At 38.0% G+C, this 22,748-nt stretch overlaps 1 protein-coding gene across 3 annotated transcripts in view; it reads right to left on the reverse strand.

The window, feature by feature from the left end:
- Positions 1–22,748, reverse strand: part of PLA2G4A (phospholipase A2 group IVA) — a 174,345-nt gene that overhangs the window by 48,725 nt on the left and 102,872 nt on the right. For all 3 annotated transcript variants that reach the window (XM_053607841.1, XM_053607842.1, XM_053607843.1), the window contains 3 exons: positions 16,045–16,181; positions 1,193–1,415; positions 302–416 (listed from right to left, as the gene is read on the reverse strand). In XM_053607841.1, the coding sequence (XP_053463816.1) occupies positions 302–416; positions 1,193–1,415; positions 16,045–16,181 (475 nt within the window). The remainder of the gene's footprint in view (positions 1–301; positions 417–1,192; positions 1,416–16,044; positions 16,182–22,748) is intronic.

A 22,748-nucleotide genomic window follows, 5' to 3' on the forward strand; every position in this document is an offset into this window, starting at 1 on the left:
TCTTTTCAATTATTATTTTTATGTATTTTTGTGTTTCAGCATTTTATTTCATTGTTTTTTTTCTTTCTTTTCTTTTCTTTTTTTTTTTTTTTTTTTGTTTCCTGCAGTTTTTGGCTGGGGCTGGGTTTTGAATCCGCCACCTCCGGCATATGGGGCCGGCGCCCTACCCCTTTGAGCCACAATGTTCTTTTGCTACAGAAAACATATTAAAATAAGCAACTGAAATTGTGTATCCTCTTCCTCTAAAGGAAATCACACTTCAAAACCTTCAGAAAATATTTTCAGAAAAGAAATGACATACCTGCAAACATCAGCTCTGAAACGTCAGGTTTAACATGGAGACAGGTGAAAAGAGGTAAAGGACACTGGGCATTGTTGACTTTTTCCTTCAAACTGCTCAAGGTAGTGTTCATTCTCTGTCCGCAGAACAAATAAGCAACTTTAAATATATGAACATACACGGAAGAAAGCTACTTACTACAGTACTTCCAATTGAAATACTTCAATTTTTTATAACAAAAGTAAGCCATATTACTGCCAGAAATCTCTGGGTCCTAAATAAACAACAAAAAGTAAGCTCTAAGGTAGTCATTATTTTCATTTTGAAAACAATTGTAACTCTAGGCACTATGTGTACATGTGAACTCAAAAATCATCGGGCAACTATGGGGGTTGGGGGAAAATTAGCCTCCAGAATCCCTGCACAGATTTTTCTCTACCTCCCCTGTTTTATCTTCACATGAAATGTCACATGATAGCCTCGTATGAAGTGGGTTTGTTCCACATGATTCACTTTCTTTTTTCTTTTCTTCCCCTTTTCTTTTTTTTTTTTTTTTTTTTGCTGGGGATTCATTGAAGGTACAATAAACTCTCCCCAGGTGACCAACATTCCTCCTCTACTTTTAACAGACTGCTTATACTTACTTTCTCAGCTAAAACTATTATCAGTCTTGGGAAGAATGGACAGTCAAGGTTTCCTTAGACATCAAAACTGACATAGTTTGAATGAATTAGTAAGCAATAGTTTAAAATGGAGAAGAGTTGTGTCTGGCCAGGAGAATGCTATCAGTATACAACTTGAAAGAATGAGTTGAATGACTTTTACAACATCTATCATATTTTCTTTTATTGAAAGATTATGATGTACATCATCTACCATGTTAAAAATACTGCAGGTAGAACTATAGCTTACGTTATGAATTAGTGTTTCTCCTATTAGCATCCCAAAGATATCAGTAAAGGTGACGGGCTGTCCAGAGCTTTTCTTCTTCCATAAAGACTCAACGTATCTTTTAACTTTCTGTGGTGTGAGAAGTAAAAGAGGGTTGTAGCTAACATTTTTCATTAGCTCTTCATTAATCTCCTTTGGCCCTTTCTCTGGGAAATCAGGGTGAGAATACAAGGTTGACATGTACCTGTAAAGAAAACAAAATGTAATTAATAAAGATAAAGGGCATTGTGTAATAGTCTCCAAAGAAAGTAGGCACTCTCTGTCAGATGATAAAGAAAGAATGGTAAATATATTTGCTTAACTTCATTATCTGAGTGAAGATATCAACCCTTTTAAGGTAAGAATGTGTCAATAAGAAAGGAGTTGATCTACAGTGAAAACAAAGTAAAAGAGAGGCTTCTGAGGAAGCACTGGCCGTCCATGCACAGTCCAGAGGAGAGGACGCTCTACTAGGCCTACTGTCCACTGTCTATCTACTTTGCCAGGAATAGGTATCCCTATCAGACTGCTAGAGACTGATGACAACCCAACTGAGTCACAAGCCAACTTGTCTGGATGTAAGACTAATCAAGCAATCTTAATAATCTGACTTTCCCTGATAATTATCTACAGGTAGAAAATGTGCTATTTCAACTATTTTGAATACCTAAGTCTCCTGACAAATGCTTTTTTATTATATTATTATTGTCCTGGACAAAATCCCAAATCTTGCCAGCTGTTGGTCTGGCAAAATCTGAAGGCTAGATGCTGAGTATATGAATCTGAAGGCAAAATCATGGAGAAGAATAATGTCTTTAAGGAAAATTTTTTCTTGTGTAGCCTCTTGGTCATTTAGACACTTCTGGTAAAATCAGAAATCACCATGAACCTTGGTATTTGATGACTAGATAATAAATATTCAATTATAGACCTCTTATTGTAGACTTCAAAATGAATAACAATTACCTATTTACTTATCTATCTCCCTCAATACATTGTGACCTCATTCAGGAAATGAACCTTATTGATTAATATATTTTAGAAGGTAATTAGCTAAGGACTGGCATATGACAAGCTCAGCTTACTGAACTGACAGAATAAAATAAAATGAACACTATAAACACTCCATCATTTTATCCAATCACAGAGAAGACAGTACGTGCTTTCACCTCTTGTTTCCTTGGGATTCAAATCGAAATACTTATCATAATGGTGTATCTTTCCTTTGGGGTCATGGTAAAACTAACTCTTCATGGGGACCCGCTAAGTCCTAACATCTATGTTGGTTAATGGCTCATAAGCTGTTGTCTTAAATGGCTTTCAAATCTTCTGTTTTAAAGATGAAAGAAAAAAGAATTGGTGGATTAAATTAATTATTACATCCCCAATTAATAACAGCAAAACTGGAATTTAAAAATTTTCCTCTCCCTGATAACATTTATTTTTTAAAATCTTATTAAAAATTTTAAAAACAGGTTTCAGTTTTTACAGACCAAACTAGTCTCACTTTACAACTAGAATTTCTTGTTGAATTTAGAGGTCCTTGAAGACAAATTGAGAATAATGATAAGTTAATAAATGGAGGATGACAGACCTACAATGTAACATGTGCTAAGCAAACAAACACAGAAGCAAAACCTTAAAAGATGTTACTCAAATTGAATTAGTAATAGTTCCCACAACATGTGGTGAAGATAAATCAAATATGCTTACTCTGAACTAAAGCCTAATATGATCACCAAAATCTGTAAAAATAAAACTTAAAAGACTTCAAAGCATCCATTTATTCCTATAGCTATACCAAAGGCTATAACATGATTCATCCAGATCAACCACGATCTGATTTTCTGGACCTTGTCAATTTTCAATAAATGTATACATGCTTGTAACAGCATTAGTTTATAGTTGAGGACATCATAAAATAGGGAAATAAAGTATCTTTTTGAGTCTCTAAGATGCTCAATTTTGGAAATATTCAGTACTCAGTTCACTCGTAATGAAAAAACCAAATAGAAATTCTTCACTGGTCTTATCACCAAGAATAATTCCTTCATGGGCCATTGGCTCATCCTTAACTTTCTGAAATGTACATAATTTGCATTTTGCCTCGAATTCTAGAAAGTTTAAATCCAAACCTGAGTCACATACCTCACATACTGTAACTTATTGGTTACAGTATGAATTTTTAGCCTAAATTCTAACTACATTTTTCTTCCATTTCTAACTCTAATGTATGTGATACAGTTTTACTTTCCAATAATATACACTAAGTCTTTACCACAATGAGACAGGGCAAATCTAAGCAAAAGAACCAAAGATTTGATTCAATAGTAATAAAGTTAGTCACTGAAGGATTATTTTGAAAGCCAAGGGAAAAGGAAATGGTATGATCATTCTGCTGTTGGAAGTTGTCATTACCTACTGTTCACAGAATGTAATTCTTCAAATCTTACATTATTCTATGACTTCCCTTCTCCATCTATATTTAGCTGGTCTTAAATAATCCACTTAGGATTCTAAAAAGTACATCTGACCCATGATTGGCCTCTAGCAAGATCTAAAGGGCTTTCTCCTCTCTTTCTTCTTCTCTTTTCCTCTCTGACCAATAGAACAAAAATTAAGAAAATCTTTCCTTTGGGTTTGGAAGTTGCTCAAAATCTAAGACTCTGTTCCATAATTTCAGAAACAGATCATTTTAAGGAACCAAAACGAATACAGGTGTCAGTCAGTTCTCTCTTTTTGTTCTATGTAGAATAGCTGCTGTCCATTCCTGCTCTCTGAAAATTAAAGTGAACTCATTCAGTTGTATCCATTCACTTGTAATGTAACCTCTCCCTCTTCCTCTTGCTACCCCTCTCATGAAGTAGTTGTCTTGGAAATACAAACCCTAGTGAGAAAGTGAAAGACCTACAATACCTTAACTATTGGTAATGAGTTAATATTCCCTGTTTGTTCAGCATTTATGAACACATATTCCTTAAAATACATAAAGTGATTTGGATAGCCTTTTCATGGTGTCATGGCAGCCATCTTGACTTAGATTTTGGTTGTGTAATGGCTATCAATGGAGTACTAGTACTAGGCAATAACTTGTTTGTGTGTGTGTGTCTCTGTGTGTGTACAGCCGTTTAAGCTTAAACTACTTTCTTGCTTTTTGTTTCCTTGGTTTCCAGTGTAGAATTCACATATAACTGGTTTCTGTGGACATAACACTGTCTAAAGCACACAAGTATCACCCTGACTTTCAACTCTAGAGTTAAGCCTTTACTCTCAACTCTTTGCCAATAAATATGTTCCAACTACATTCATCAAGTTTCAAAAAGTGAGTACCTTAGAGCAAGACCCCTATAAATAATTAATGAATCAAATGTCTTATGTTTATTTATCTTTAAAGCTCTGAATATTTGCCTCTAGTTTTTCAGCATATTTATATGATAGAACTCTTCATTTTTTCCATCTAAGTGAATTTTAGTTTAAGTATAAAATTTTAAAAGTTAAATCATGCCAGAGAAGAAGAGATTTTACTTCATTTCCTATTTCTAAATCACATGGTAAATTTTTTTTTTTTTTTTTGAGACAGAGTCTCACTATGTCACCTTGGGTGGAGTTAGAGTGCTTTGGCATCACAGCTCACAGCAACCTCAAACTCCTGGGCTTAGGTGATTCTCTTGCCTCAGTCTGCCAAGTAGCTGGGACTACAGGCACTCGCCACAATGCCCAGCTATTTTTTATTGCAGTTGTCATTGCTGTTTAGCTGGCTCAGGTTGGGCTCGAACTGCCAGCCTCTGTGCATATGGCCAGTGCCGTAACTGCTACGGGAGCCAAGCCACATATGATAAATGTCTTAAAATATCAGTGCCTAGTCAACTAGGACCTGCTAAATTAGAATATTTAGGGGTAAATATTCAGAATTTTTATGCTTAAAAAAGTGCAGAAATGTTTCTCTTATGCAACTAAGATTTGGAATGACTTAAGAATACTCTTGACATTTATAAAGCAAATATCCTGAAAGCCTAAAGAAATCCCTACATTAATTTTCCCCCTAAAACACAGTTGCATATTTATTCCTTCCTTTAGTCATTAAAAAACTATTACTTAAGGCAAGTCAAGCACTGCGCTGGGTGGGAGAAATTCATTAGGGAGCAAGACAAGCTTAGCCTCTACCTCAAAAAAAATTTTTTCCCATAACACATATCTTGATCTTTGAACCTGTCACACCTTTTATGAAAATTTCTCTTAAAATTGGGGTTTTATTCAATGTTCCAGAACATTCTTCATACTGTTTACTTAACTCAAAGTTCTTATTCTCAAATTCTATTTTTTGGCCAGTTTAATGAATTGAGCTCTATTGTCTAAAGAGGCAGACCTATTCTCATTTCTCTTTGGATAGCAATGCCATATAACGTGGTAGTCAATGTCTAATAGTCCCTAAGGATGTTACAAAACAACTGCTTTACTGAAGAAGACAGGGGTGCTGACTTTGAAGAATAGAACACAGTATTACTGTCATAATTCTCTACTTCACATATTTCAGGTCTCTCGGTTCATACTTAACATTTAATGGATCACAAGAATCATCCACAAATAATTTCAGAAATGATTACCATAAAGGCAGTAGTAGTTATAAGGAAAGCTTTGTTCTACCTAAAATTTTCTTTCACAGAAAGCTTTCTGGGAGGTCCAGGGCTTCTCTAAATATTTCTACATTACCTCATTTATACCAAATAATGGCTATGTATCCACAGAATATTAAAAGTTAGGTAACACAGAAGTGTAATTTGTTTTTCTAAGCCTTTCTGAATTCCTTCCTTTGAACTTTTTACCTTCTCACCCATACTTTTTAAGAGAGAAGTGTTCACATGAATCATCCTCACCACCATTTCTTCTGTCTCAGGGAGCATCTCTTCTTGCCATGGTTAACACTTTCATGTGTGGGTCCTATCTCTGTCTGAATCTTTTTCTATCTATGATCTTCCTATTTCTTTATCTCTCATTTATCTCTCTACACTATTTCCTTCACATCAGACCTTGAAAAATAATGCTCAATTTCATAAATTCTGAAAAAAATAAACCTCCTTCCCTGGGCATCATATTCAAACAATAACTATGCTCATTCCTTCCCTTTCCAACCAAACTGCTTGACAGAACAGATAGCTCTCATAAGGTTCACATTCCTACCTTTTGAACTTTTACCTTCAATTCACTTCTTTTTTTTTTTTTTTTCTTTTTTTGGCAACTTGATGTTAAAGATTACCTTTTATTTACTTTAATTTGTGGTTCTCATTAAAACCACTAGTCAAACCCAGTCCTATGCTAAGCTTTTCACAGACTTTTCAACATGATTAAATCACCCACTTCTCCTAGCACTCTTCACCTTGCCCTCTGGAACTCATTTCTGCTTAGTTCTCCTCTCTGATGGCTTCTTTGCAGTGTCCATTTGGTTTTTATTTTCTGTGTTAAGTTTGGGGATGTTCTAGGATTCCATGAATTAAATTTTCGGTGGGAATAGCTGAAGTGACAGAAATTGGTGGAATTACACCAACTTCTTTACACACACATACCAAGGATGTGTATGTATAATACAGAGAAAGAAGAGGAAATCTCATGTTAAGGGGGAAAGTAGTGGAGGTAGTATAGACAAAGTATGGAGGAAAGTGCAATCAGAGAGGATGGGATAAAAGCAAAAAGTCATGATAGGAGCGATCAGAAATAAGGACAAGTCAAAGTGGGAAATGCCTCAACCTCCAAACTCTTCCTGCCTGCCTTATCCCCAGAGAAGTCAAGGCCAATAAGAACGTTGGAAATAAAGTGGTCAGCTAATGAAAATCTAGTGCAAGGATTTAAAAAGTGATAGCTTTTAAGGAAACGGAATTAAAAAAAGGGCACAATTCTTTAAGAAAATAAGACTTGGAGGGGGGTGGAGACAAGATGGCTGACTGAAGCCAGCTTTCCACATAGGCTCCCATCCAGGAGAGTTAAAGGACAGAAATTTAGCAAGTAACCTGGTGGATTAGAGCTGCACCAAGAGAGAAGGTTGAAGAACATACATCAACCCCACGGAGGCAAGCTGCAATCCCAAGGATACAAACAAAAGGTACAAAATCCATCAACAAGCGGACAGGATTCCCCTCCCCTATGAGAACAGCTCGGAGTGCCCCACAAATAAAGGAGCAGAGTTCAAAGGTCCTCTCACTACACTCCATGGGAGAGACCCTCTAAAAACTGGACCTACCTCCCCTACTACGGTGCCACGGCATTCTCCTGCCAGGCATAAAACTGTATAAAACTGTATATATTCCCTACCTGCAACTCTGAGCTACCAGCACTCTCCTCCACTCCACAGTTTGGGAGGCCTGTCCCCCAGGAGTCCAGATTCTTGGGTGATTTCTTGAGGGGTGTGGACAGTGCCTAAACTGCAGCTATTCAGTGCTGACTCTGGGGCACAGGAGCGAGGAAAGTACGGTCAGCTGAAAGGGAACCACACCGGAGCAGCAGTGCCCTGAGGCACAGAGCAGCAGCTGTCTTTTAGCAATAATAAGGCTCACTCCCGGATAGTCTGAAGCCACACCCACTGTCACCCTGGGCAACCAGAAGAGGCCGGGCATCTACTCAGGTGGTAACCACCACGGAATAGATCTGGGACGGAAACGCAGGCCCCATGAGTACAGGGTTTGCCTGAGGCGGTACTGACCTGGGTGGAGTGCAGGGACTAGAAATGCACTCGCAGACCCAAGAAGTTCCCAGGGCAGGGCTGACCTAGAGGGCCACTTTACTGAGCCTAAGACGCACCCGGCCCTCAGGGGATTGTCAGCCAATAGACAAAGGAAGGCAGTAGGCTAGAACTGACAGGTAACTGAATACAAAACTGCAGGAGCTAAGACAGGGCCTGAGGTGCAGGCTCTGGGAACTCAAAACAGCTTCTCTTCTGCAGGGCAATTTATCAGGGACAGAAACAAATTCCCGCAAAATTGTTCTGTTCTGTTCTGTCAGTAACATCAATCAGGGGCGGGATTGGAACTGAGTGAACACCCCCCAGCCCCCATTAATCGCCCGAGGTTGTCAGGCCTCACATCTTCCTGCTAGATAGAGGCAGAGCGCAGCAGCCTGGCTGAGAGGAAATAGATTTCCTTGTGATTTAGGCAGGTGCAAACCCCTGGACTATCAGTTCACTACAGGCAACTGGATCAGCCAACTGCAGGGCTATCAGTAACTGGGTATGACAGAGGTGCCAGGTGGGGAAAAAGGCATCAACCTTCCTAGACTGATCTATTTGCTGGGTGGCTCCTCCTGACTCCACGTAGCACTGGAGCAAGCCATACCAAAGTAGTCACCAGACCCCTGTGATCCAGTTGCCAGAGACCTTTTAAACTCTCCCACCTGAGACAGGTGCTGACTGAAACAACTGATTTGGACCTTTTGAACTGAGCCAATAGCCCAAGGACTATTCAGGTGGTGCCCTGGGTATGTGGTTATAGGAAGGTTTGATTTAACTTTTCCAATTGTTGCCTGTGGGGGGCGGGGTGACTTAATTGCTGGTATTTCTCCATAGCTGAGACTTCAACCCAGAATAACAGGTTCACTAGGGTTGAACAGAAACCAGCTGAAAACAAGACAGAACCACTTAGACCCACCACACCAAACAGGTCCCCAGTTTCTCAGGCCATAGCACTGTATGGGTCCTCGACAAAGCTCCAGGGGAAAAATCAAACAGTGTAAAACAATCATGGGGAGGAATCAGCGGAAAAACTCTGGTAACATGAACAACAAGACTAGATCAACCCCCCCAAGGAAAGATATGGCAGATGTAACTGAAGATCCCATTCATAAATAGCTGGCCAGATGTCAGAAATCGAATTCAGAATTTGGATTGCAAACAAGATTAATAGAATGGAGGAAAACTTGGAATTAGAAATTCAAGCAGCAATTCAAAAGTCAGAATTAGAAATTCGACAAGAAATTCAAAAGTTGTCTCAAGAATTTAACGAATTTAAAGACAAAGATTTTGACGCACTGAAGTAAGAATTTGCAACCCACAAAGATATGAAAAATACAGTAGAATCCCTCAGGAACAGAGTGGAGCCAGCAGAAGAAAGGATTTCTGACATTGAAGACAAAGCCTTTGAACACTCCCAAACTCTCAAAGAGGAAGAGAAATGGAGAGCAAAAACAGATCATTCTCTCAGCGAGCTCTGGGATAATTCGAAGAAGGCTAATATCTGCCTCATTGAAATCCCTGAAACTGATGAAGTGGCCTCGCTAGACACAGAGGCCCTTCTCCATGAAATTATGAAAGAGAAATTTCCAGACATGCCAAGAGATTCTGAAATTCAGATAGCAGACAGTTTCAGAACCCCAGCACAACTCAATCTCAATAAGACGTCCCCCAGGCATATCATAATTAACTTCACTAAAGTTAATATGAAGGAGAAAATTCTCAAAGTAGCCAGATGGAAGAAATCCATTACCTACAAAGAGAAGAATAGTAGAATGACTGCAGTACTCTCTGCTGAAACTTTTCAAGCCAGAAGAGGGTGGTCATCAACTTTTAACCTCCTAAAGCAAAATAACTTTCAACCACAGATCCTGTATCCAGCTAAACTGAGTTTCATTTATTATGGAGAAATTAAATAATTTAATGACATTCATATGTTGAAGAAATTTGCCATAGCCAAACCAGCTCTTCAGGATATACTCAGCCCAATCCTCTACCACAAAAGTAAACTCACTCAGAAACTTTTGATCAAACTCCAACTTCCACAGTGGCGAAAGGATTAAAAATGTCCACTGGACTTTCGAAAAACTCAATACCCAAAATTTTACCAGACTTATCAATATTCTCCATTAATGTGAATGACTTAAACTGTCCTCTAAAGAGGCACAGGTTAGCTGATTGGATACAAAAACTCAGGCCAGATATTTGTTGCATACAAGAGTCACATCTTACCTTAAAAGACAAATATAGACACAGGGTGAAAGGATGGTCATCCATATTTCAGGCAAAAGATAATCAGAAAAAAGCAGGTGTTGCAATTTTATTTGCAGATACAATAGGCTTTAAACCAACAAAAGTAAGGAAGGGTAAGAACGGTCACTTCATATTTGTTAAGGGTATTACTCAATATAATGAGATTTCAATTATTAATATCTATGCACCCAACCAGAATACACCTCAATTTATAAGAGAAACTTTAACAGACGTGAGCAACTTGATTTCCTCCAGCTCCATGGTAGTCAGAGATTTCAACACTCCTTTGGCAGTGTTGGATTGATCCTCCAATAAGAAGCTGAGCAAAGAAATTTTCGATTTAAACCTAACCATCCAACATTTGGATTTAGCAGACATCTACAGAACATTTCATCCCAACAAAACTGAATACACATACTTCTCATCAGCCCACGGAACATACTCCAAAATCGATCACATCTTAGGTCACAAGTCTAACCTCAGTAAATTTAAAGGAATAGAAATTATTCCTTGCATCTTCTTGGACCACCAGGGAATAAAAGTTGAACTCAGTAACAACAGGAATCAGCATACTCATACAAAAACATGGAAGTTAAATAACCTTATGCTGAATGATAGCTGGGTCAGAGATGAGATTAAGAAGGAAATTGCCAAATATTTGGAACAAAACAACAATGAAGACACGAATTATCAGAACCTCTGGCATACTGCAAAGGTAGTTCTAAGAGGGAAATTTATAGCACTGCAAGCCTTCCTCAAAAGAACGGAAAGAGAGGAAGTTAACAACTTGATGGGACATCTCAAGCAACTGGAAAAGGAAGAAAATTCCAACCCCAAACCCAGTAGAAGAAAAGAAATAACCAAAATTAGAGCAGAATTAAATGAAATTGAAAACAAAAGAATTATATAACAGATCAACAAATCAAAAAGTTGGTTTTTTGAAAAGGTCAATAAAATAGATGAGCCTTTGGCTAACCTAACCAGGAAAAAAAGAGTAAAATCTCTAATCTCATCAATCAGAAACGACAAAGACGAAATAACAACAGACTCCTCAGAAATTAAAAAAATCCTTAATAAATATTACAAGAAACTTTATTCTCAGAAATATGAAAATCTGAAGGAAATTGACCAATACTTGGAAGCACGTCACCTTCTAAGACTTAGCCAGAATCAAGTGGAAATGTTGAACAGACCCATATCAAGTTCTGAAATAGCATCAACCCTAAAAAGAAAAGCACAGGACCAGATGGCTTCACATCAGAATTCTACCAAACCTTTAAAGAGGAATTAGTAACTATATTACTCAACCTGTTCCAAAATGTAGAAACAGAAGGAAGACAACCCAACACGTTCTATGAAGCAAACATCACCTTGATACCCAAACCAGGAAAAGACCCAACAAGAAAAGAAAATTATAGACCAATATCACGAACGAATATAGATGCAAAAATATTCAACAAGATCCTAACAAACAGAATCCAGCAACACATCAAACAAATTATACATCATGACTAAGTCAGTTTTATCCCCGGGTCACAAGGCTGGTTCAATATCCGTAAATCTATAATTCAGCACATAAACAAATTAAAAAACAAAGACCATATGATTCTCTCAATTGATGCAGAAAAAGTTTTTGATAATACACGGCATCCCCTCATGATCAGAATACTTAAGAAAATTGGTATAGAAGACACATTTCTTTTTTTTTTTTTTTTTTTGTAGAGACAGAGTCTCACTTTATGGCCCTCGGTAGAGTGCCGTGGCATCACACAGCTCACAGCAACCTCCAACTCCTGGGCTTAGCGATTCTCTTGCCTCAGCCTCTCGAGTAGCTGGGACTACAGGCGCCCGCCACAACGCCCAGCTATTTTTTGTTGCAGTTGTGCTGGGGCCGGGTTTGAACCCGCCACCCTCAGTATATGGGGCCGGTGCCTTACCGACTGAGCCACAGGCACCGCCCAGAAGACACATTTCTTAAACTGATAAAGGCCCTGTACAGCCAATATCGTATTGAATGGAGTTAAATTGAAATCATTTCCACTCAGATCAGGAACCAGACAAGGCTGCCCATTGTCTCCACTGCTCTGTAACATTGTAATGGAAGTTTTAGCCACTGCAATTAGGGAAGAAAAGGCGATCAAGGGTATCTATATAGGGTCAGAAGAGATCAAACTTTAGCTCTTCACAGATGATATGATTGTATATTTGGAAAACACCAGGGATTCTACTACAAAACTCTTAGAAGTGATCAAGGAATATAGCAGCGTCTCAGGTTACAAAATCAACATTCATAAATCCGTAGCCTTTATATATACCAATAATAGTCAAGCTGAAAAAAACAGTTAAGGACTCTATTCCATTCACAGTAGTGCCAAAGAAGATGAAATATTTGGGAGTTTATCTAACAAAGGATGTGAAAGATCTCTATAAAGAGAACTATGAAACTCTAAGAAAAGAAATAGCTGAAAATGTTAACATATGGAAAAACATACCATGATCATGGCTGGGAAGAATCAACATTGTTAAAATGTCCATACTACCCAAAGGAATATATAATTTTAATGTAATCTCTATTAAAGTTCCACTGTCATACTTTAAAGATCTCGAAAAAACAATACTTCGTTTTATACAGAATCAGGAAAAAAACCTCAAATAGCCAAGACATTACTCAGAAATAAAAACAAAGCAGGAAGAATCATGCTACCAGACCTCAGACTATACTACAAATCGATAGTGATCAAAACAGCATGGCACTGGCACAAAAACAGAGAAATAGGTGTCTGGAACAGAATAGAGAACCAAGAGATGAATCCAGCTACTTACCGTTATTTAATCTTTGACAAGCCAATTAAAAACATTCAGTGGGGAGAAGATTCCCTATTTAACAAATGGTGCTGGTGAACTGTCTTCTACAGGATGGCAACCTGTAGAAGACTGAAATTGGACCCATACCTTTCACCATTAACTAAGATAGACTCTCACTGGATCAAAGATTTAAACTTAAGACATGAAACTATAAAAATACTAGAAGAGAGTGCATGGAAAACCCTTGAAGAAATCGGTCTGGGCAAGTATTTTATGAGGAGGACCCTCCAGGCAATTGAAGCAGCTTCAAAAATACACTAGTGGGACCTGACCAAACTAAAAAGCTTCTGCACAGCCAAGAACACAGTAAGTAAAGCAAGCAAACAGCCCTCAGAATGGGAGAAGATATTTGCAGGTTATGTCTCCCACAAAGGTTTAATAACCAGAATCCCCAGAGAACTCAAACGTATAAGCAAGAAAAGAACAAGTGATCCCATCGCAGGTTGGGCAAGGGACTTGAAGAGAAACTCCTCTGAAGAAGACGGGCGCGCGGCCTACAGACATATGAAAAAATGCTCATCATCTTTAATCATCAGAGAAATGCAAATCAAAACCACTTTGAGATCATCTAACTCCAGTAAGATTAGCCTATATCACAAAATCCCAAGACCAGAAATGTTGGCGTGGATGTGGAGAAAAGGGAACACTTCTACACTGCTAGTGGGAATGCAAATTAATACATTCCTTTTGGAAAGATGTTTAGAAAACACTTAGAGATCTAAAAATAGACCTGCCATTCAATCCTAGAATTTCTCTACTAGGCCAGAAGACCAAAAATCACATCATAACAAAGATCTTTGTACCACAATGTTTATTGTAGCCCAATTCATAATTGCTAAGTCATGGAAAAAGCCCAAGTGCTCATTGATCAACGAATGGATTAATAAATTGTGGTATATGTACACCATGGAATATTATGCACCCTTAAAGAAAGATGGAGACATGACCTCTTTCATGTTTACATGGATGGAGCTGGAACATATTCTTCTTAGTAAAGTATCTCAAGAATGGAAGAAAAAGTATCCAATGTACTCAGCCGTACTATGAAACTAATTTATGGCTTTCACATGAAAGCTATAACCCAGTTATAACCCAAGAATAGGGGGAAAGGGGAAAGGGAGGGGAGGGAGGGGGGAGGTAGGCAAAGGGAGTGTGATTTGTGGGATTACACCTGCGGTGCATCTTACAAGCGCACATGTGAAACTTAGTAAATGTAGAATGTAAATGTCCTAACACAATAACTAAGAAAATGCCAGGAAGGCTATGTTAACCAGTGTGATGAAAATGTGTCAAACGGTCTATAAAACCAGTGTATGGTGCCCCATGATCGCATTAATGTACACAGCTATGATTTAATAAAAAAAAATAAATTAAAAAAAAGAAAAGAAAATAAGACTTGGAAAGAGCAAAGGTTTATATCTACATACATTTGTAAGCATGTTTAAGATTCTCTGCATTAAACTTTACTGAACTTGTTTTCAGAACCTTAACAGAAGAATGTAAGAAGACATTGCTCCAAATCTATAACAAAATTGACAACTGCCAGTCTAACAAAGCTCCCATGTATACAATCATATCCTAAGTCAGCTTTCAAGGAGTAATCTTGCTTTATTAGATGAGCTTAAGAAAGTACACTTCTTGCAATATATTAGTCGGTGATGGACAATAGGTATCTAATAAATAGTGAGTACAGAGAAAGAAAACCACGTGAAGAACAATAACAAAATGACTGAGTAGGTGAGTTAATGTAAAGGTCCAAGAGTTTCCATCACGTTACTCATTCAACAGGCAGGTGCCTGCTCTTTCCTTCAAGGGAAAGAATAATAATGGGCTACACCCTTCTTTCAGAAAAGATAAATCATTTTGAAGGTATATACCAAGAAGATGGCAGCTATCTCTCTAAGATTTTGTTCTCTACCTAAAGAATCTGGTACAAAATATTTAGGAATTACAGATCATTTAAATGCAAAACTATAAATGATATATATAGATGTCCAAGAAAAGACTGTGATTTAGTAGAAATATAATCTTAAAACAAGGGATCAAAAAGCAGAATTCATCTGTTCTGCCAGTGACGTGGGACAACTGACTTGGATGCTGAGTCAAATTTTCCTTAACTGAAAAATGAAAAAGACATATTCATCTCCAAAGATGACACAGAAACTTGAAAATGCTGGACATAAGTTATACAGTACTGTGCTGGATTGAACTTGTCCTAGCTGAAAGCCCTATAACTCAGAGATAGTTCTTTTGTAATAAAGTGATCCTATAATATTAATTGAGACATATAAGCAATGAATTTTACTTGATTTTCAATGTACTTAAATGATGTGGGCAAACCAAAAAGTATATAGCATCATCTTTGAAATGGTTTATAAACATACTTGTGAAAATGTAAATCTACAGGATACTGGCATTATACATACAGAAGTTTTCACTCTCCATCTAAATTTAACTGAGCTTAAATACATTTGAAGGACGAATTTCACATTCAGTCGGATAAAAATCTTTGAAATGTATTGAGTTCCTGAATTTCAAAGTCATTTTCCTTCTTCTGTATACTATAGTATGTTGCATTTTATTCTATTTGCCCTAAAGAAGTAAATGAATATGCAGTGAATCACGTAGACTTAGACATGTTCACTGAAGGGCTACAGATCAGCAAATTATAGGCAGATTAAATTAATTATGGGTGGAGTATGTTATTCTACTTCTGCTATATTTATCTAGAATTATTTTCAATTGGCCTACTTTTTATTCTGTTTTAACTACATTTTTAAGTTACGAAGTAGCTTAAAAGTTGTAAACATATCGCAAAAGTTATTTGTAAATATGTATTTGTCTTTAAAAACTTTTTTAGCAGATTATGCCATCGAACTAGAATCTTTCAGTAATTTGAGGTGCATTTTTAATTTTCTAAGTCCCCTTTTTTCTTCCCATTTTTAAGTTAGACAAATCCTAAACATTTAGAATGATACAATTAAAATTAAAAATGCATACAAACCATGTGGAGCCAGAAAGACCGGCAATATAGGTAGCACAATCCAAAATTCCCGATTCGTACAGTGCCTTCATCACACCGGAGAATCCTACCATGGCTCGGAAACCCCCACCTGAGCCCAGGATGGCCACCACTGGCACCTGGAATGATGCAACATAGAGATTGTACACAAAGCAAAAATCATAACAAGTATTTCCCTTTAGTCTCAATTATGTCTCAGACAGCCCACATTTTGTCATAAAGAAGTGCAAGTTCACTCATACTTTAGTATTGTCTACTTTTTTAATGAATAATGTTTCATATAAGAAATTCAAGAAAATCAAGAATCAATGTCTATCAGAAAGCATAGTAATAATAATAATATATATTATTACAATGACCAACTTATTCTATTTAATAATAATAATAATAATAGCAATAATGTTCTATTTTCGTTCAACCCTTTGCCATTTTGGGCTTGCTTTCAGGGCCATTTGATTTATTTGGTTCTCGCATATCCTGTAAGGAGAGCAGTATTTGCTCCTTTTGCGGTTAAAAGTTCTAGAACGATGATGTTACTTATATATAAACTGTTAGCTGGTAATCTCTAGCTGGTTACTGGTCTGATGCTAGGAGTAAAACAGAGGAAGGAGTGTGGCTAGCCTGTTAGGGTTTCCAGTTATGCTCGTACATAGATGATGCTGTCATTACCCAGAACTAGAATCCCAAAGCATGAGGCCAGGCTGAGTGCACTCCTTTCTGGAAATGCTGAATACATGACATGAATGCATGTGTTTCAGGTATTTAGAACCTGATCGCTGCGTGTCCACTTACCAAAATGATGTATACATACTCATATGTTAGTGGAATGATTATCTTATGTCTAGAAGGACCAAAATGATTATATAACACTTAAATGTGAAAAGAAAAATCTGTCAGGTTTTATTAAAGTTAGGGCAGCAAGCAGGAGGACGCTCAGGATTAAATTCTTAATCCAGAGCTCTTCTCTAATACCAAGAGGCCTCAAATCAAGACACTCAGCATCAAACTAGATGCAAACTGGAGACCTCATCTGGAAACATATCCTACCAGGGCAGTGGAATAATTTAAATGGCTTTGAACCTGCCTATGTATAAATACCTGCTTTCATACATAGATTTTAAAACTATAAATCAAATAAAACCTAAAAGTTCTTTTTTTTTTTTTTTTTTGTAGAGACAGAGTCTCACCCTATGGCCCTCAGTAGAGTGCCGTGGCCTCACACAGCTCACAGCAACCTCCAACTCCTGGGCTTAGGTGATTCTCTTGCCTCAGCCTCCCGAGCAGCTGGGACTACAGGCACCCGCCACAACGCCCGGCTATTTTTTGGTTGCAGTTTGGCCGGGGCTGGGTTTGAACCCGCCACCCTCGGTATATGGGGCCGGCGCCCTACCGACTGAGCCACAGGTGCCGCCCAAAACCTAAAAGTTCTTAAAAGCTTGTGGAGAGAGGAAAATAAACTTAAGCTAGGAAAGCAAAGTGGGATATACAGTGAATGAATAGAGTACAAAATAATTCATGTATTAGTTGTAACAATAGTCGTAAGGAAGCCAGATAAAAAGTTCGAACAAAGAGGAGGCATTTGCATTATGCCTGGAAAAGAGGTTGAGTGTGTAGACAACATGAGAATAATAATCATAGCAAACATTTCTAGTTGCTATTTCTTAGGCTATTTCTGGGCCTAAGGTTCAGGACAAGGTAGGGATAAACAGAAAAGGGTATGCAATTTGGGGGCCAAGAAACAAGTCTTATTGTAGCAGGAGTATATTGGAGGGTTTGGAAAAATAGGATTATGAAGTGTTTTAAAGGAAAAATTTTCAAGGTGGACATTGTAGGAGAAGGAAAATTGTTCAATTCAAAAATTATTTGGGAGCATATGATCTATAGGTTTGTTGACTGTGGCACTATATTATTAAAAATAACAAACTCGGGTGGCACCTGTGGCTCAAGGAGTAGGGCACCGGCCACATATAAGGCAGGTGGGGAGTTCAAACCCCACCTGGCCAAAAGCTGCAAAAAAAAAAAAAAAGAAGGCTTGGCGCCTATACCTCAAGTGGCTAGGGTGCCAGACACATACACCTGAGCTGGCGGGTTCAAATCCAGCCTGGGCCCACCAAATGACAATGACGGCTGCAACCAGAAAATGGCCAGGCATTGTGGTGAGCACCTGTGGTCCCAGCTACTTGGGAGGCTGAGGCAAGAGAATCGCTTAAGCCCAAAAGTTTGAGGTTGCTGTGAGCTGACACCCCGGCACTCTACCGAGGGCGACATAATGAAACTCTGTCTCAAAAAAAAAAAAAACTCAGTACAAAAATAGAGTATCCTAGTAAGAGATTACACTATCTCAACACACAGCAAACTGGCCTGCAGTTATTCCGAGGGAGATTTAATAAGAGAAGTTAGAAAAATGATCATAAGACTCCACTCCTGCTTCCTAAGGAAGTAACTCCCTAGACATCCTTCTTCGTGTGTATCTTGCTCAGAAGTTTCTGGAAACGGCCTCCTAATTAAATTAGAATTCATATGCTATGTAACCCATTGTTCCCATTATTGTTTAATAAAGGTTTTCAGGTAAGACTCTTAATTCAGATACTTCGGTTGCTGTCAGGTAAAAAAACAAAATGCCAGGTATTTATACATAAAAATTAAATGATCAAATAATTGCACAGACTATAACTGCCTTAATTTATTACGTGTGAATTAGTCTGCTTTCCTGAATCATGGGCCTCATATTCACACCTCTGTCAGGTACATATTATTATCCCCCCCTTAAAGATAAAGTAGTTGAGACACAACAAAGATAATTTTCTAGTGTCACAACATGAGAAAGTGGCGTTTTGGATTCAAAGCTGGACCAGTTTGATAAACAAAGCTCTTATTTCACTATGCTCCACTTTGTCTCTGAAAACAAATATCCTTTGCTTTCCCACGACTAATGCCATGCCCTGAGGCAAATCAAATCCTTTGTGAGCTTGGTTTACTTAGATACAAAAGTATGGGGTTGAACTACAGATCTAGAAGCTTTTCCCAAACACCAACATTGCAGATCCCATAACTCATACAAGAGTATGAATTGTAAAACTACAAAATTGTAATTGCTTATGCACTATTAAAAAAAGAAAGGGAAATCAGACATATCAAGGTCATACTGTGCCTTACACCCTCAAGGACATTTTCACATAATTTATTTCATTTACTCTTCCCAGCTCTCAAAAGAAAGTCCTTTTTATTTCTGTGTTTCAGATGAGGAGGTAAACATCTATAAGACCTCGCCCATGAGCAGGTGGCTAATAAGTAGTTCAGCCAGGATTTGACCTGAGGTGTGACTGGCACCAAACTTCTTGCTCCTTCCTCTTTGCCATGTGTCAGAGAGAAAGGAATGACCTTTAGTGAAAGAACTCACTGGATGCTTAGTCAAACTGTATTTGAAATTCATGTATCACTTCAAATCATATCAGCACAATTTCATGTAATAAATGAAGACCAGTTTGGATGTCGTGTTTGTTTTTGTTTTTTTAGACACAGCCTCACTCTGTCACCCTTGTAGAGTGCTGTGGTGTGCTAGCTCACAGCAACCTCAAACTCCTGGGCTTAAGAAATCTTCTTGTCTCAGCCTCCCAAGTACAGGCACACCACCACACCTGGCTAGTTTTTCCTGTTTTTAGTAGAGACGGGGGTCTCACGCTTGCTCAGGCTGGTCTCGAACTCCTGAGCTCAAGCAATCCACCCTCGTGGGCCTCCCGGAGTATTGGGGTTACAGGCATGAGCTACTCCACCCAGCCTTCACTTGGATGTCTTAACAGATTTGGTCATTCTGAAATAATGTTCAATGAAATAACTGAGGAGTAATAAATGGCAGCTGTTAGTCCTGGCTCGAATTCTAAAGGAATCAAGTAAGTGTTGGTGAGAAGGTTTTAGGTTATATTTAGACTTTTACTAGTATTTAGGTATAAAGATGCCAATAAATAGTTATCATACTTCTCTCACATGATTACAGGAAATGAGTTTTCATTTATCAAAAACACTGTGTTTTAATTACCTGAATACCTAAGCTTACAGATGTTATTAATTTCCTCCCTTGCAAAAGAAAATTCAGAAGTGCTCAAGGATTTTATACTTTTTCTTAGATCTCAAGATCTTACAATTATGAAAAGAGATTTGTCTCCCTATCCCCCTTTCCCAGTATTAGTCAGGGTTCTCCAAAGAAACAGAATCAAGGTGACACATCTGTATGTGTGTGTACATGTAGGCACAGAAAGATTTCTAACAGCAAGTTGGCTCACAGCACTATGGAGATTGGCAAGCCCAGATGTGTAATATGGGCCAGCAAACTCCAGACCCAGGAGAGTCAATGGTACAGATGAAGTCCAAAGGAAGCCTGGGGGCAAATTAATTCCCTCCTACTCAGAAAGGCCAGTTTTTGCTCTCTTCAAGCTTTGAACTGATTAGGTAAAGCCTAGCCACATCACGGAGGCCTCAACACCTACAGAAAACCTAGCACCTGCCTTCTCTTTCATTGCTTCTGGCATGTGGAATTTTGTCTACCTCTTCCCAATTTGTTGCCCTAAAAGCACTGTAATCCTCAGTAGTCAAGGGCCTTCAGCCCCTCACAATGCACCATCCCACTGGCAGTCTGGACCTCTTCGATATCTACTTTCTACACCAGTTTCTAGCTCTGTTATATTCCTTGGCTGTTTACCTCTTGAGTCCTGAAAACTGCCTCTTGGAAGCCCACACCTGCTCTGTTCATCTTCCTATTCTCCACTAACGGGAGTCCTCTCTGTCTGCCCTTCAGTGTTTACTATCTAAAAAGAAATAAGAATTGGCCATACAAAGTGCCACTGTCAGAATGAAGGTAGAAATCTAGAGAATCTTCTAGATGAATGAAGCGGCATAAATAAATGAATAATCATTTTTATTGTCAACTCGAGGTTGATTTCCATGACCTCCTTCAGAAATGGTTGTGCTCTGCCTCCCTACCTTGACTTGATGATCTCTTTTCTCTTTCACCATATGACAAACTCAAGTACAGAGTAGCGCTCAGTGAATAAATTAGTTAAGATCCATATTTTACTTCTATTTTCATCCAAAGATACCTACTTGTTAAAATTGAATTATAGTTCTTATATTTCTTATAAAGCATTTTCTCTTGAAAACTCTGGTGAAAGTCAAGGTATTTCCTTTTCTCATTTCCCCACTAATTTAATTCCAGATTTTAGCCCCCCAGCCAACTTTGCTCTGAGATAGTCAGTTTTTGGGAGACACCGATAGTGTATAGTAACATTTCACTTCATATAAGAGACTATAATCTGGAAATTGTATCTGACCAAAGGCTATTTTAGAAGAAGAAAATATAAAACAGTGTCAAAATATGTCAAAAAGTCCCTGTCCATGAAGTCTTATATATCTTGCTCACAGTCCTTTACTCATGGAGAAATGACACTAATTAGAGACACTATTCTAACAACAAACTTGCTTTATCTGATTTGAATTCTAAGCAACAAATTGAAAGAGAAAAAGTCAGTGCGAAGAAATTACCCCAAGTGAAGACAGAACATGGAAAAAATGGCACTTGATTGCAAAGGAAACCGACATGAGAATGCCCCAATGAGTTCAATCTAAACAAGGAAGTGCACATTTCAGAAAGACTTCCATCCAAATAATTAAAATCAATAATTTTTTTAAAAATCTTAGTACATAAGAAAATACACTCTTGAGCTTTTAGAAACCTTGACTGTTTGACTAGTTTGTTATCCAGACAGGAAAAGTAAGACCTCATTAAATTCAACAATTTATTTCCCCAGAGCGTCATGCTTTGAAATAGCAGCACCCAAGAATATGCATAGTATAAATTGCTCTGTTGAGAAACTACTACGTGCCTGTATACATTTTACAGGATGCTTTACCAGCATTAGTATTCATCCTCTTACCCCAATAAGAGACATTATCTCATAAGCAAAGCAACACAGGTGACACAATGTGCCCAAATTCATTCAATAACTTAATTCAACATTGAAGTCCCTAAACCAGATGCTGTCTGTTAAAAAGTGTGAAGAAGAAAGTCATAGTCTTTGCACTGAGATTTGAGTGGGACTTTTCTCTTTGCCCAAACTGCCACAAGAGCCCACGCTTCCGTACTTTAAGGAGGCCAATTGACCTGTACAGCACAGAAAGAAATGATGTTGGCAGGGTACAAGGGAAGTGGGAGCTTCCAAAACCCAAGGGTTAATATAAAAATAGAAAAACGTCACTTTTGCCGTGGGAATGTGTGGTGCTGCTTATGTCCAAATTATTTTTTGCCAAGAGAAAAAGATTTGGACAAAAACAGCAAAAAAAAAGTTGTAATTCTAGAAATGACTTCCAAACACATGAATTTAATATTTTAAAAGGATATTCCAGAGGAAAAAGCATAATTACTTCATTCCCCATCTGTTGCAGAAAAATTAGTATGCTGTCATTTGCAGGAATATTAAGCCAAGGTTTTCCCAGGAAGACTTACTACTCATTTCCACAAAAGGAAGTGTACCAGGGGTGGCAGAGCAACTTACTTTTTGAAAAGAAGAACTTGAGAACAAATGTCAGTTAGACAATGTACCAATATGTCCCATCAACATTTCTAATTCAATAGTCTAAACTATGATCTCATTGAAACTCTCTTTTTAACTCGTGTCTTCTCCCAAATAACCTAC

This window comes from Nycticebus coucang, chromosome 10 (genome assembly GCF_027406575.1).
Source record: "Nycticebus coucang isolate mNycCou1 chromosome 10, mNycCou1.pri, whole genome shotgun sequence".
Lineage (NCBI taxonomy): Eukaryota > Metazoa > Chordata > Mammalia > Primates > Lorisidae > Nycticebus > Nycticebus coucang.